The following is a 15,679-nucleotide window of genomic DNA, read 5'->3' on the forward strand; positions in this document are numbered from 1 at the left end:
CTGATTTCCAAAATGGCTGTACCAGTTTGCATTCCCACCAACAGTGGAGGAGTGTTCCCCTTGCTCCACAGCCTCTCCAACATAAGCTGTCATCAGTGTTTTTGATCTTTGCCGTTCTGACAGATGTAAGATGGTATCTCAGAGTCGTTTTGATTTGCATTTCCCTGATGACTAAGGATGTTCCTTAAATGTCTTTCAGCCATTTGGGATTATTCTGTTGAGAATTCTCTGTTTAGCTCTTTAGCCCATTTTTTAATTGGACTGTTTGGTATTTTGATGTCTAGTTTCTTGAATTCTTTATATATTTTAGAGATCAGCCCTGTGTCAGATGTGGGATTGGTGAAGATCTTTTCCCATTCTGTAGGCTGCCATTTTGTCTTATTGACCATGTCCTTTGCCTTACATAAGCTTCTCAGTTTCAGGAGGTCCCATTTATTAATTATTGCTCTCAGTGTCTGTGCTACTGGTGTTATATTTAGGAAGTGGTCTTTGGCACCAATGCATTCAAGGCTACTTCCTGCTTTCTCTTCTATCAGGTTCAGTGTAACTGGATTTATGTTGAGGTCTTTCATCCACTTGGACTTGAGTTTGGGGCATGGCAATATATATGAATCTATTTGCAATCTTCTACATGTTGACACCCAGTTATGCCAGCACCATTTGTTGAAGAAGTTTTCTTTTTTCCATTGCACAGTTTTGACCTCTTTGTCAAAAATCAGGTGTTCGTAGGTGTGTGGATTAATGTCAGGGTCTTCAATTCAATTCCACTGGTCCACATGTCAGTTTTTATACCAATACCAAGCTGATTTTATTACTATAGTTCTATAGTAGAGCTTGAGGTCATGGGTGGTGATGCCTCCAGAAGTTTCTTTATTGTACAGGATTTTTTAACTATCTTGGGTTTTTTGTTTTTTCATATAGTATTGTTCTTTCCAGGTCTGTGAAGAATTGTGTTGGGATTTTGATGGGGATTGCATTGAATCTGTAGATTGTTTTTGGTAAACTCCTTCAGTAAAGTGGCAGGATACAAGATTAACTAAAAAAAGAAAAATCAGTAACCCTCCTATATACAAATGATAAACAGGCCAAGAAAGAAATCAGAGAAACATCACCCTTTACAATAGCCACAAATAATATAAAATACCTTGGAGTAACTCTAACTAAGCAAGTGAAGGATCTGTATAATAAGAACTTTAAGTCTCTGAAGAAAGAAATTAAAGAAGATATCAGAAAATGGAAAAATCTCCCATGCTCATGGATAGGTAAGATTAATATAGTAAAAAAAATTCCTTGGTAGAATTTTTAGGGTCACTTATGTATACTATCATATTATCTGCAAATAGCAAAATTTTGACTTGTTCCTTTCCAATTTCTACCCCTTTGAGCTACTTTTGTTGTCTTATTTCTCTAGCTAGAACTTCAAGTACTATATTGGATAGATATGGGGAGAATGCACAGCCTTGTCTTGTTTCTGCTTTTAGTGGAATCGCTTTGAGTTTCTCCCCATTTAATTTGATGTTGGCTCTTGGCTTGCTGTAAATTGCCTTTATTACATTTAGGTATGTTCCTTGTACTCCTGATCTCTCTAAAACCTTTATCATGAAGGAGTGTTGGATTTTGTCAAAGGCTTTTTCAGCATCTAATGAGATGATCATGTGGGCTTTTTCTTTCAGTTTGTTTATATGGTGTATTACATTGACAGACTTTCCTATGTTGAACTACCCTTGCATCCCTGGGATGAAGCCTACTTGGTCATGGTGGATAATTTTTTTGATATATTCTTGGAGTCTGTTTGTCAGTATTTTATTGAGTATTTTTACATCAATGTTCATGAGGGAGATTGGTCTGTAATTCTCTTTCTTTGTTGCATCTTTGTGTGGTTAGGGTATCAGGGTAACTGTAGCCTCATAAAAAAAGTTTGGTAATGTTCCTTCTGTTTCTGTTGTGTGGAACAATTTGAAGAGTATTGGAATTAGCTCTTCTTTGAAATTCTGGTAGAATTATGCACTGAAACCATCTGGTCCTTGGCCTTTTTTTTTGGTTGAAAGACTTTTAATGACTGTTTCTATTTCCTTAGGGGTTATAGGTCTATTTAAATTGTTTATCTGGTCTTGATTTAATTTTGGTATGTGGTACCTATTCAGAAAATTGTCCATTTCTATCGGGGACAATGGGGGTCCAGCCCCTCGATGGTCCCCTCCCAGGGTCAGGGAAGAATCTACAACCAGCTGATAATTAATCTTTGATGAAAAGAAATGAATCTATGTACACAAAACTCCTTAGTTCATACACTTTATTATGCTGTGATAGTTCTCTCTCTACACAGCTTCTATTCTGCTCTCATGCCTAGCTCCTTTCTTGCCTGATTTATTTACTGTCCCCTCTAGGTTCTATCTTAATTCCTTCATCTAGTTTTGTCCCTTCTAGGTTCTCATCTATCTAGTTTTTTCCCCTATCAGTTCCTCTCCCATCTCCTTCTCTCTTGTCTTGTTCTTCCTCATCTTGTTCTTCCCCATCTGGCTCTTCCTCATCTTCCATCTCGTTCCTCTAGTACTCTCTTCTAGCCCTTCAATCTAGTTCTTCCCCATCTCAGTTAGTTCCTTTCAAGTTCTTACCCATATAGTCCTTCCATTCTCTTTTCTCTTCTCTGTTCTCCACATTCTATCTAAGTCTCCCAGGGATCCAGTTATAAACCCAAGCAAGCCCCTGGTCAAGCAAGCTCACCAGGCTTGAATTCTACAGGGTCATAAAGGCAGGTAAGAATTTTTCTTAGGCAGTGACCATCAGGCTTTCTTTTACAATCCAAAATGGGAGTGGTAAAAGAGAAGGTCAACTGAGTGCTAATGACTGGTTAGCATATCAAAAAGGGGATCTATGTGCTCAGTTCCCAGAAGTGGTTAGGAAAGAAGTTAGCAGTCTAATTAGTAAGGTTGTATAAGAAAGGAGGGTCCAAGCTAAATTGTGTAAAGCTATTATTTAAGTCCACCTGACCCAGGTGGTGTCTCCTTGTGGAATTAAATCAGGAGACTTGCATGTGGGCTGTTATCACTGTTAGTCCTTGAAAGTGGCTAAGGGAGATATCTGATTCCAGAGAAAGCCTTTCCTGAGGCTGTTCTCCAAATACCTGGAATGTGTATGTCCAAAGAGTGATCAGTCCACACTGTTAGCCCTTCTTAGGGAAAAGTCAATTGGGAAAACCATGAAGGCACACCTGATTTTCATAACAGAATACAGCTGATATATAACAAGCCAAGTAACACCAAAAACTCCTTGAGATTTGGCTTCCTCTGGAGGAATTCCCTGATCCCTCCAGGCAGTGACTGTGCCATAACCAGCTGAGTTCTTATGATATATATTCCTGTGGCCTGCAGCACATTTCTTTTAGATTTTCTAATTTTGTGGAGTACAGGTTTTTGAAGTGTGACCTGATGATTCTCTGGAGTTCTTTGTTGTCTGTTGTTATGTCTCTTCATTTCTGATTTTGTTAATTTGGATGGTCTCTCTCTGCCTTTTGATTAGTTTGGATAAGGGCTTGTCTATCTTGTTGATTTTCTCAAAGCACCAACTCTTTGTTTCATTGATTCTTTGTATTGTTCTCTTTGTTTCTATTTTATTGATTTCAGCTCTCACTTTGATAATTTCCTCATTTCCTGGCGTCTATTCCTCCTGGGTGAGTTTGCTTCTTTTTGTTCTAGAGCTTTCAGGTGTGCTGTTAAGTCACTAGTGTGAGATTTCTCCATCTTCTTTATGAATTTTCCTCTTATCACTGTTTTCATAGTGTCCCATAAGTTTGGGTATATAGTACATTTATTTTCATTGAATTCTAGGAAGTCTTTAATTTCTTTATTTCTGCCTTGATCCTTGGGTGAATCAATTGGGCATTATTCAGTTTCCATGAGATTGTAGGCTTTCTGTAATTTTTGTTGTTGTTGAAATCTAACTTTAAGCCATGGTGGTCTGATAAAATACAGGAGGTTATTGCAATTTTTTGTATCTGTTGAGATTTGCTTTGTGACCAAGCATGTGGTCAATTTTAGAGAAGGTTCCATGGGGTGCTGAGAAGGTATGTTCTTTTTTGTTAGGGTAGAATGTTTTGTAGATATCTATTAAGTCCATTTGAGTCTTAACATCTGTTAGATCCCTTATTTCTCTGTTAAGTTTCAGTCTGGCAGACCTGTTCATTGGTTAGAGTGGGGTGTTGAAGTCTCCCACTACTAGTGTGTGGGGTTTGATATGTGATTTAAGCTTTAGTAATGTTTCTTTTACATATGTGGGTGCCCTTGAATTTGGGGCATAAATGTTTAGAATTGAGACTTCATCTTGGTGGATTTTTCCTGTGATGAATATGTAATATCCTTCCTGATTGCTTTGGATTGATTTTAGTTTGAATTCTATTTTGTTAGATATTAGGATAACTACACCAGCTTGCTTCTTAAGTCCATTTGATTCGAACATCTATTCCCAGTCTTTTACTCTGAGATAGTGTCTGTCTTTGAAGTTGAGGTGTGTTTCTTGTATGCAATAGAAGGATGGATCCTGTTTTCATATCCATTCTGTTAGCCTGTGTCTTTTTATAGGCAAATTTAGTCCATTGATATTAAGGGATATTAATGACCAGTGATTGTTAATTCTTGTTATTTTTTGGTGGTAGTGTGTGTTTATTTCCCTTCTTTGGGATTTGCTGCTGTGGGGTTATCTATTTCCTGTGTTTTCGTGAGTGCATCTAACTTCCTTAGGTTGGAGTTTTCCTTCTAGTGCTTTCTGTAGGGCTGGATTTGTGGATAGGTATTGTTTAAATCTGGTTTTGTCTTGGAATATCTTGTTTACTCCGTCTATGGTGATTGAAAGTTTTGCTGGGTATAGTAGTCTGTGCTGACATCTGTGGTCTCTTAATGTCTGCATTACATCTGTCCAGGACCTTCTGGCTTTCAGAGTCTCCATTGAGAAGTCGGGTGTTATTCTGATAGGTCTGTCTTTATAAGTTACTTAGCTTTTTTCCTTTGCTGCTCTTAATATTCTTTCTTTATTCTGTATGTTTAGTGGTTTGATTATTATGTAGTGAGGGGACTTTTTTGGGGGGGGTCTGGTCTATCTGGTGTTCTATAAGCTTCTTGTATCTTCATAGGTATTTCCTTTTTTAAGTTGAGAAAGTGATTTTGTTGGGTATATTTTCTGTGCTTTTGAGTTGGTATTCTTCTCCTTCTTCTATCCCTATTATTCTTAGGTTTGGCTTTTTCATGTTGTCCCAGATTTCCTGGACATTTTGTGTCATGAAGTTTTTGGCTTTAGTGTTTTCTTTGACTGACGAATCTATTTCCTCTATTGTTATCCTCTACACTAGAGATCCTCTCTTCCATCTCGTGTATTCTGTTGGTTATGCTTGCATTTGTAGTTCCTGTTCATTTACTCAGATTTTCTATTTCTAGCATTCCCTTGGTTTGTGTCTTCTTCATTGTTTTTATTTCAATTTTCAAGTCTTGACCTGTTTCCTTTACCTGTTTCATTGCTTTTTCTTGCCTTTCTTTAAGGGATTTATTGATTTCTTCCAACTTTTTTTTTTTTTTTTTGGTCTTTTCCTCAATTTCCTTAAGGGAATCATTCATTTCCTTCTTTTTTTTTTTTTTTTTTTTTTTTTTTTTTTTTTTTTTGGTTTTTCGAGACAGGGTTTCTCTGTGTAGCTTTGCGCCTTTCCTGGGACTCACTTGGTAGCCCAGGCTGGCCTCGAACTCACAGAGAGTGCTGGGATTAAAGGCGTGCGCCACCACCGCCCGGCTCATTTCCTTCTTAAAGGCCTCTATCATCTTCATGGAGTTATTTCTAAGGTCACTTTCTTCTGCTTCTTCTACGTTGTGATGTTCAGGTCTTGCTGTTGTAGAACTACTAGGTTCTGGTGGTGCCATATTGCTCTTTATGTTGTTGTATGTATTTTTGCACTGGCGTCTACCCATGTCTGAGCGAGCTGCTTTTGGTCCAATATGTGTTTGCTGTGTCTGTGTCTCAGGGGGCCACTCTGGGTCCAGTTGTAGCTCTTGATCTAATTGGAGCTGACAGATTCTGTGTCTCAGGGAGCCGCTGAGGTCCCAGGGTTATGGGTGGGTTTGGGGGAGGGAGTGGGTCTTGTAGATTGCAGGGTCCGATGTGGTGTGTTGGTGGAGAAGCCTGCCTGCAGGAGTCTTCCCTGCTGGCCAGCAACTGTGGCAGCCTATTATTAATGTTTTTGAGACAGGGTTTCTCTGTGTAGCCCTGGATGTCTAGGAACTCTGTAGACCAGGCTAACCTTGAGCTCAGAGATCTGCCTGCCTCTCTCTCCTAAGCATTAGGATTAAAAAACATGGGCCACCATGCCTGACTTGAAATTTTTGTTTTTGTTTTTTTGAGACAGGGTTTCTTTGTGTAACAGCTGTAGCTATCCTGGAACTCACTTTGTAGACCAGGACTGGCTAGAAATTTTATGTTTTTTTTGTGTGTGAGTATGTGTACGATGTGTGCGTGTATGAGTGTGGGAAGGAGTATTTCATGCAGCACAAGAGGAGGTCAGAGGACAACTTTTAGGAGTTTGTTTTCTCCCTCCATGGTGGTCTGGGGAGCAAGCTGAGGTTGTCAGATTTTCTAGGCAATCATTTCTACCTGCTGAGCCATCTCTATTGCCTATGGAAAAAGATTGTAAAAATATGTGTTTTATTACATATTTATTTATTCATTCTTTCTTTTCTTTGTGTATATGAATGTGGGGGACACACATGGGGTCATGGGGGTCATGTGATGGTCAGAAGACACATTTAGGGAATCAGTTCTTCCCTTCCACCGTATAAATTCTGGAGATGAGCTCAGGTCCTCAGACTTGGTGGCAAGTGCCTTTACCCACTGAGCCATCCTACCAGCCACAGAGAAGGTTCTTAACTGGTGTTCTTAAATTTCTTATCTTGTTTGATGAAGGGTCTCATTTATGTAGCCCAGGCTAGACTCCTAACTCATTCTTCTGCCTTAACCTCCCTGGTGCTGCTGGGATTACAGGTATAACTCCCGTCCCCCATATCCTATTAATGGTATCTTTTAAGGTCAATGGAAGATAAAGAAAAATTGGTGAAGTCGAAGTGTGGCTCAGTGGTAGAGCACTTGCCTGCATGTACCTGCATGCACCTGCATGTCCTGGGTTCCTGGGGAAATTCGTAGCCAATTTGAATCAGTGTGTATATTTTTTTTCCCATGTGGGTTTTTGTTTTTGAGGGTCTTACATTATAGCTGAAAACAGCATGGAATTTATTATGTAGCCCTCCTTGAATGCTTGTTCTTTCTGTATTAGCCACTGTGCTGGTTTGTTTTAGTCAGTTTGACACAGACTTAGACCTATCTGAGAAGAGGGAATTTCAACTGAGAAATTGCCTCTGTTAGATTGGCTTGTAGCATGTTTGTGGGGTATTTCCTTGATCAGTGGTTGATGTGGGAAGGCTGAGTTTATTGTGGGCAGTGCCACCCCAATGCAGGTAGTCTTGGGTTGTATAAGGAAGCAGGCTGAAGGAGCCAGGAGGAGCAAGTCAGTAAGCATTGTTCCTCCATGGTCTCTGCTTCAGTTCCTGCCTCCAGGTTCCTGCCCTGAGTTCTCTGCACTATAAGCTACATAGGCTGTAGGTGAAATAAATCTTTTCCACCCCAAGTTGCTTTTGGTCATGGTGTTTATCTCAGCAATAGAAAGCAAACTAAAACAGCCTCCCAAGTGCTAGGATTCCAGACGTGAGTTGCTATGGCTGTCTTCCTTGCAGGTTTTTTAAAGAGATGCTTTCCTTCTGTAGGGATGGAATTCAGGGTCATGCAAGCTAGGTAAGTGACTCCCACTGACTTATACCCTCAGCTCTGGGAAGTGGGTACTGATCGACAGAGGATGAATCGGACAGAGACTTTGGAGACCCAGGAAGGGAACATGCCAGGATAATCAGGTCCAACTGCACTGTTAGGTCCTGCTGGCTGGAGTGTCAATTCTGGGAGCTGTATGGATTCTAGTTAACTGAGCACTCATTCCAGGATGTCAACAAGACTTTGACCATTGTCATCTAAGTGCCTGATGTTGGTCCTGCATGAATCCCGCTCTGGAGGTAATCCTACATGCACATAATGAATAAACAAACAAACAAACTTACATGGGCAGCTTTGGTGAATTTCTATATCTTTTTAAAAAATGTTTTTGATATTTATTATTTATTTTGTGTGTGGGGAGGTGATGGGGGCACTACAGGCATGTAGAGGTCAGAAGACAACTTGCTGGAGTCATTTCTCTTCTTCTAGCATGTGATTGGACTCAGATCTCCAGGCTTGGAAACATGTAACTTTACCCACTAAGCCACCCCACTACCAGCTTCTTTTAAAAGATACTGTCTATCATCTATCTATCTATCTATCTATCTATCTATCTATCTATCTCTATCTATCTATCTATCAATCATCTATCTATCTATCTCTATCTATCTATCTATCTATCTATCATCTATCTATCTATCTATCATCTATCTATATCTATCTATCATCTATCTATCTATCTACCATCTATCTATCTATCTACCTATCATCTATCATCTATCTATCTATCTATCTATCTATCTATCTATCTATCTATCTATCTATCATCTATCATCTGTCTGTCTACGTATGTATGTATATATGTATGTATGTATCTACCTATCATCTATCTATTCATCCTTCCATCTCTGTGTGTTCACCATGTATGTTGCAGTTAGAGGACATCTTGTGAGACTCTGTTCTCTCTTTCTACCCTTTCCACCCTGTTGGACTTGGTGAAAACTCAGGTCATCGGGCATAGCGGCAAGTGCCTTTACCTCCCCTCCCCCAGAAACCATCTTGCTAGACCTGGGTTTCTATATCTTGTGAATGAAAAGATAACCTTGTGTTTACACTGGGTCCTCTAAGGAAGTGAAATAGTTGGGTAGTATGTGGGGGTGGGGGAGTTGCTGAAGACTGAACAAAAGGCTCATACATGCTAGGCAAGTACTCTACCATTGAGCTATATCCCCAGAACTATAGTTAGAATCTTAATTGGTTCTTTAAAATCTCTCCCCGCATCTGCTCCCCTCCCCGCTCCTTCTCCCCTTCTGCAGTTATATGGTGTTTGAGTTGGGGTGAGCACATTCTAACACGCCATGGCACATGTGTGGAGGAGGTGAGCAGACAACCGAGGTGTCAGACCTCACATTCCTCCTCTGAGAGTCTTTTGTTCACTTCATACGCCGGACTAGCTTGCTCGAAAGCTTCTGGTTTCCCTGGGCTGGTGGTCCTGGGTTCTATAAGAAAGCAGGCTGAGCAAGCCATGGGGAACAAGCCAGTCAGTGGCACTCCTCCATGGCCTCTGCATCAGCTCCTGCCTCCAGGTTCCTGCCCTGTGTGAGTTCCTGTCCTGATTTCCTTTGGTGAGGAACAGCATTGTGGAAGTATAAGCTGAATTAACCCTTTCCTGCCCAACTTGCTTTGGTTATAGTGTTTCATCACGGCAATAGTGACCCAAACTAAAACACACACACACACACACACACAGAGAGAGAGAGAGAGAGAGAGAGAGAGAGAGAGAGAGAGAGAGAGAGAGAGGGAGAATGTTAGGTGTGGGTGTTGCACATCTGCAATTAGTACTCAAGATGGAGATAGGAGTGTCCTGGGTTTGAAGCTATCCTAGGGTAAAGAGCAAGTTCAAGGCTAATTTGGGATCCATACAAAGACAGTACCTCAAAAACAAACAAACAGAAACCCCACAGAGCAAACAAATAACTACAACAGGTATGAGAGCTCACTTTTAAAATGAGGCTCCGCTTCTAACCTCATTAAGCTATAAATCCATCAGCCATTCAATCCATGGAGTCAGAGCCCTAATGATCCCATCACTTCCCAAGGGCCCTGCCTCTGAATGCTTCTGCACAGGGGCCAAGCCTTTACCACGAGAGTCTTTTGGGGGCATTTAAGATAAAAGAGATGCCGGGCGGTGGTGGCGCACGCCTTTAATCCCAGCACTCGGGAGGCAGAGCCAGGCAGATCTCTGTGAGTTCGAGGCCAGCCTGGGCTACCAAGTGAGTTCCAGGAGAGGCGCAAAGCTACACAGAGAAACCCTGTCTCGAAAAACAAAACAAAACAAAACAAAACAAAACAAAACAAACAAAAAAAGATAAAAGAGATGGTTTGTGGGAACATCCTTCAGCAAACCAGAGCTCGCTCCTTTCTTGAGTGTCATTGATAGTTTAGCATTTACTCTCTGGAGTCTACTTGTGTACATTGCTAAAGTATGTAGCAACACTCAAGAAAAGAGAGAGCCTCTTTTCCTGAGGACTGTGTAGATAAAGACAGTCATTGTTCCTGTGGCACTGTCTGCTGGGTCACACAACTCTGGCCTTATGTAAATGAAAGTATCCCACAGAGGGAGCCCACTTGTACCTAGTACAGCTGACTTATGTGTAAGCATCTGTGAGATTCTGCTGTTCTTGGGTGGGGGTGTCCCATAACGTTTAGGGGAGAGGTCTTAGGTGGGTTCTAGGAAGTTGTGATGGTTGGTGTGGTCTATAATCACCTGGGAGATGGGCCTCTGGGCATGCCCGTGGAGGATTCCCGTGGTTGTGTTAATTGAAGGGGGAAGACCCATCTGCTGTGGTTAGTGACATTCTTTGGTCTCCTGGACTGTACAAGGTGGAGAAAGAGAGCAGAATAGCAACCTGCATCCCCTGCTGTTGTGGCTATGATGTGACAAGCTGCTCCAGTCTTCTGCTGCCTCCACGTCCCTGCTGCTGCGGATCCTCTCCTTAAACTGTGGACCAGAAGAACTCTTTCTCCTTTACATGTTTTTTTTTGTCTGAGTATTCTATCACACTGTGGTGGTTTGAAAGAAAATGGCCCCCATAGGGAGTGGCACTGTTAGGAGGTGTGGCTTTGTTGGAGGAAGTGTGTCACTGTGGGAGTAGGCTTTGAGGTCTCCTTTGATCAGGCTATGTTCAGGGTGACACACAGTTGCTTCTGCTGCCTGTGGATCAAGATGTAGAACTCTCAGCTCCTTCTCCAGCACCATGTCTTCCCTCAAGCTGCCGTGCCATCCACCAAGCCAATAATGGACTGAAACTCTGAACTGTAAGCCAGCCCCAATCAAATGCTCTCCTTTATAAGAGTTGCCATGGTCATGGTGTCTCTTCACAGCAATAGAAATCCAAACTAGGACACGTGCCAACAGAAGAAGAAACTAAGGATTATGTCCTTAATTACGTCACTAGCCTGTGATGGCATCCCAGCCTAAAAAGCGGGCGTGCCCTCTGTGACCTCTCCTTTTCCACACTCTCTCCTTCCGTATACTCCCCCCCTTCGCAAGTCTCTCTCTCTCTCTCTCTCTCTCTCTCTCTCTCTCTCTCTCTCTCTCTCCCAATAAAGCTCTAGAAAGGTAACCATGGCTCGTGACTCTTCTGTCACCAATACATCCAGCACTCTCCTCCAGCACTCTCCTTTGTCAGCATGGCTGCCACGGGCGCCAGCCAGCCACGAGCGCCACCATGGGCCTCTTAACCAACAGAAACTAAGACAGATGTTTACAACCATGGCTGGGGAAAGAGAGCTGGTGGGATTCAAAGATTCATGTGTCTTAAGTTCATTGGTGTGAACCTGGCTTTCAGTGTCTTATCTCAGCGGACTTTATTCTCCATCCCCGCCCCCAACATAACTCTTTACCTAGGATCATGTAAACAACCTTAATTAAACTCTTTGAGTCAACAGCAACAATGATAAAGAGACAGGAAGAAAACATTTGGGAAGAGGAAGGGGGTCCGCAGGAGTGGGAGGGGAAAGAGGGTAATGTGGGAGGGTGGGCATCAGAACATTTTAATAGACATGGTTGAGAATGCTTACCAAACCACCACTGTGTAGGATTAATAGATGCTAGTGAAATTAACGTGATAAAACCTTCCGTTTGTGGGCCTGGGAGTGGGGTCTCACACCAGCAATCCAAGCACTCAGGAGGCTGAGGTAGGATGATCATCTTCAAGTCAGTGTGGGCTACACAGCGAGCTCCAGGTCAGCCTGGGCTACAGACTGTCTCAGCAAGCTCTGTTAATGGACATCTGGGCTATTGTAGTGTGTTCATTTGGTTCCTCCCTTCATCTGTTTATTACTCAATTCTAAAGCCTCTGACATCTTCAGGTATTTATTATGACATCCTGGTACCAAGTTCTGCCTTAGCTTGCTCTGAGCTGTACCCCCTCCCCCGCTCCCCACCAAACCATATGTCAGGTATTATATTAAGGACAGGGATTTATTTCTTATGGTTCTGGAAGGGACCACATCAGGTGAGCTCCTTGTAACCTCATAATCCCATGGCAGAAACTAGAAGGTAAAATGAGCATCAGAGATAGGAAGATGAGAACACTTCTGAGGTAACTAAGCTATTTGAGTAATAACAGCATTAACCCAGTCAGAAGGTTAGGCCCCTGGGGCTAGGGGGATGGCTCAGTGGTTAAGAGAACTTGCTGCTCTTACAGAGGACCTGAGGTAGGTTCCCAGTGTTGTGCCCAAGACATGAGACACCCACCCCCCCAGAAGACCACCACAGAGCCGATATCTGATGCAAAACACACAGGGGTTTATTGATTACAAGCAAGCCCGGGCTTGGTCTCCAACACAGTAGGTAGAGGAGGATGGCACTGAGCTCCCGGGGTGAGGGGTTTTTAGAGGGAAAAACTACAAGCAGGGTGGTACAAGCCTTGGCATCACAGGATTGGGTAAGGGTATGTATCTATTGGTGAAATTATGAAGGCAACTCCACGTAGTTAAAAGGGAGGTTTATTTTGTGGGGTAACTCACGAGTGAAGGGATGGGTAACAGGGTCTGGGAAAGATGTAGTGCAGTTTGGTGGTGTTCTCTGGAGAACTCTGCTCAGTCTACCTCCAGCGTCCAGGGTCCAGGAACCAAGAGAGCTGGCATCCAGATCTCGGGTCTTTAGGGTCCGTTCTCGGCCCCGCCTTGTAGGCGTGACAGTTACTGAAGCCTCAATGGGGGTTGGAACTTCCAGATCAAAGCTGGAATGGCTACCCACTACATGTAACCTTTGAATTTACTGGTTGGGGGTTACAGTTATCATTTTTGGGTAGGCATGGACAAGTCCCAGGCTCTGTCCTTGAGATGCCATGGAAGCTGGGTGGCCTAGCATGTACTGACTGTGGGGTCTGCTCAGTGGCCCAGGCTTTCACATTGACCGATGCACGTAGCTCTAAGTTGGTGAGGGGTCTCAGACAGTAAACAATTGGCTGAACCTTGAATAGTCAGAGTACATGCAGAAAGAGATCTACTGCAAGGACTGTGTCTTTTGTTCATGGCCCTCCCAGAAACTGCTTGCTCAAGTCTTAGGAAACTGAAATGGAGGCCTGATCTCTGAGAGAAGACCTGAGCGGTCTGTTATGGCGTCTGCCTGGTCCTTTCACCAGCACCAACATTAGACAGCTCACAACTGCTGTTACTCCAGCTCCGAGGAGTCAACAACTTCCTCAAACGCATGTACCTACTCACCCATACTCACATGTACCCTACATAAGAAGAGAGTAAGTCTCTTAAAAATTAAAAAAGAAGTTAGACTGTTCTGTGAGACCCACACTACCTTTGATGTACTGGCCCCTTTGTCTCCAAGGGACAGCACCTTGATGCCGTCTATCCACAGGGAAGGTTCCATCTGTCAACACCAGTTGCATGGGGGGATTAGGAAGCCAATGAAGATCCCATGTTGATGACACGTCTTATTTATTTTTCTATTTTCTTTTCAAGACAGGGTTTCTCTGTGTGGTCCTGGCTGTTCTAGAACTCACTTTGTAGACCAAGCTGGACTAGAACTCGGAGATCAGCCTCCCTCTGCCTCCTCCCACACTCTGGGATTAAAAGAGTGCTCCGTAACAGCCCATGGAGGCACTGGCCTTTAATCCCAGCGTTAGTGAGGCAGAGGCAGACAGACCTCTGTGAGTTCCAGGCGAGCGCAGTCTACATAGTAAGTTCCAGGTTAACCAGGGTTATGTAGTGAAACTCTGTCTCAAACAAAACAAAATCGCAAACTGGATTTGGGGCTGGAGAAATGGCTTGCTTCTCTTCTAGAGGACCAGGATTCACTCCTTGTACTAATATCAGGAGACTCTCATTATATTTAACACCAACTCAAAAGACTGTTGGTCCTTTTCTGGCCTTAGTGGGCACGTATAGTCATGTGTCCCGCTCACACAGACACATACATGCACATCAAAACAACAAAACAAAACACACCACCGAAAAGGCTTATTTTCTGGGTGGGGATACCCAGTTTAGGAAGGGAACTCATTAACGCAAGCAGAGCCCGCAGCCCCGCGCCAGGTTCTTCTTCAGGGCCACCCTCACCTCCTTGTTCCTCAGGGTGTAGACCACAGGGTTCAGCAAAGGCGTCACCACCGTGTAGAACACCGCCACCAGGCGGTCCTGGGAGGGATTGGCCCCAGAGTCTGGCCGCAGGTAGATGATGGAGGCGCAGCCAAAATGCACTATGACCACAGTGAGGTGGGCCGCGCAGGTGGAGAAGGCTTTGCGCCTTCCCGCGGCTGAAGGGATCCTCACGATGGCGGCCACGATGAAGGCGTAGGAGAGGAGGATGAGGACGAAGGAGAACAGCACCACCAGGATGCTCAGGAAGAAGATGCCAAGCCCCTTGTGCGTGCTCTCTGCACAGCTGAGCTTCAGCACAGGCGCGATGTCACAGAAGAAGTGTTCCACGCGGCCTGTGCCGCAGAAGGGCGAGGAGAAGATCATACAGGTTTCGACCAAGGCCACCGAGAAACCAGAGCAGAATATCAGAATTCCCATATACAGGCAAACGGCGGGTCTCATGATCACAGAGTAGCGCAAGGGATGGCAGATGGCCACATACCTGTCATAGCCCATCAGTGTAAGCAGGAAACAGTTATTGCATCCCAAGCCCAAGAAGAAGAACATCTGGGCCCGACAGCCCGCGATGGAGATGGCCTGGCTCTCCATCAGCAGATGGGCCAGCATATTGGGGATGGTGACCAGTGTGTAGCAGGTCTCAGAGAGGGAGAGTACAGCCAGGAAGCGGTACATGGGAGTGTGGAGGGTGCGGTCCACCTGGATGATGGTGATGATGGTGGCGTTGCCACTGAGTGTGACCAGGTAGGTGAGGAGGAACAAGGTGAAGAGAGTGGACCTCAGTTCTGGGAGGTTGGAGAATCCCACCAGCATGAACTCTGTCACCAGCCAGGTCCCATTGTCCTGCTGCTTCTCAGGAGCCTGAGAGGAGATAGGATTACTGGGACAAGGCAGGGCAGTGAGGCCTCAGGTGGGGGCAGGAGGATCATCACTGGTTTGCAGACAGGAGAGAGAGACACTCAGAAATGCTCAGTTATTACCCAGCCATCGAGGTATCTCCTCAATATGCAAGAACTTAGAAGGCAAAGATACTTCACATGTGGGAGGAGAAAGAAGAAATGTTAGTGTCCTAGTTTACTTTCTACTGCATTATAAAACACTCTGACAAAAAGCAACTGAGGGGAGGGAGGGTTTAATTTGGCTCACAGTTCCAGGTTAGAGTCAATCACAGCAGGAAAGTCACATGAGCTTAAGACAGCTAGTCTCAGCCCAGTGACAGTCAGGAGCAGAGAGAGATGAATGCATGCGTACTCACTTGCTTCCT

General features: G+C 43.8%; 1 protein-coding gene across 1 annotated transcript; it reads right to left on the reverse strand.

Moving 5' to 3' along the window:
• Positions 1-14,317: 14,317 nt before the first annotated feature.
• Positions 14,318-15,403, reverse strand: LOC131900428 (olfactory receptor 10T2-like). The gene is made up of 2 exons (XM_059251645.1): positions 15,396-15,403; positions 14,318-15,295 (listed from the first exon to the last, which is right to left on the reverse strand). The coding sequence occupies exons 1-2, from the start codon at positions 15,401-15,403 to the stop codon at positions 14,320-14,322; spliced, it is 984 nt and encodes a 327-aa protein (XP_059107628.1). The 3' UTR covers positions 14,318-14,319.
• Between the last annotated feature and the right edge of the window lie 276 nt (positions 15,404-15,679).

This window comes from Peromyscus eremicus, unplaced genomic scaffold (genome assembly GCF_949786415.1).
Source record: "Peromyscus eremicus unplaced genomic scaffold, PerEre_H2_v1 PerEre#2#chr22_unloc_1, whole genome shotgun sequence".
Taxonomy (NCBI): Eukaryota; Metazoa; Chordata; class Mammalia; order Rodentia; family Cricetidae; genus Peromyscus; species Peromyscus eremicus.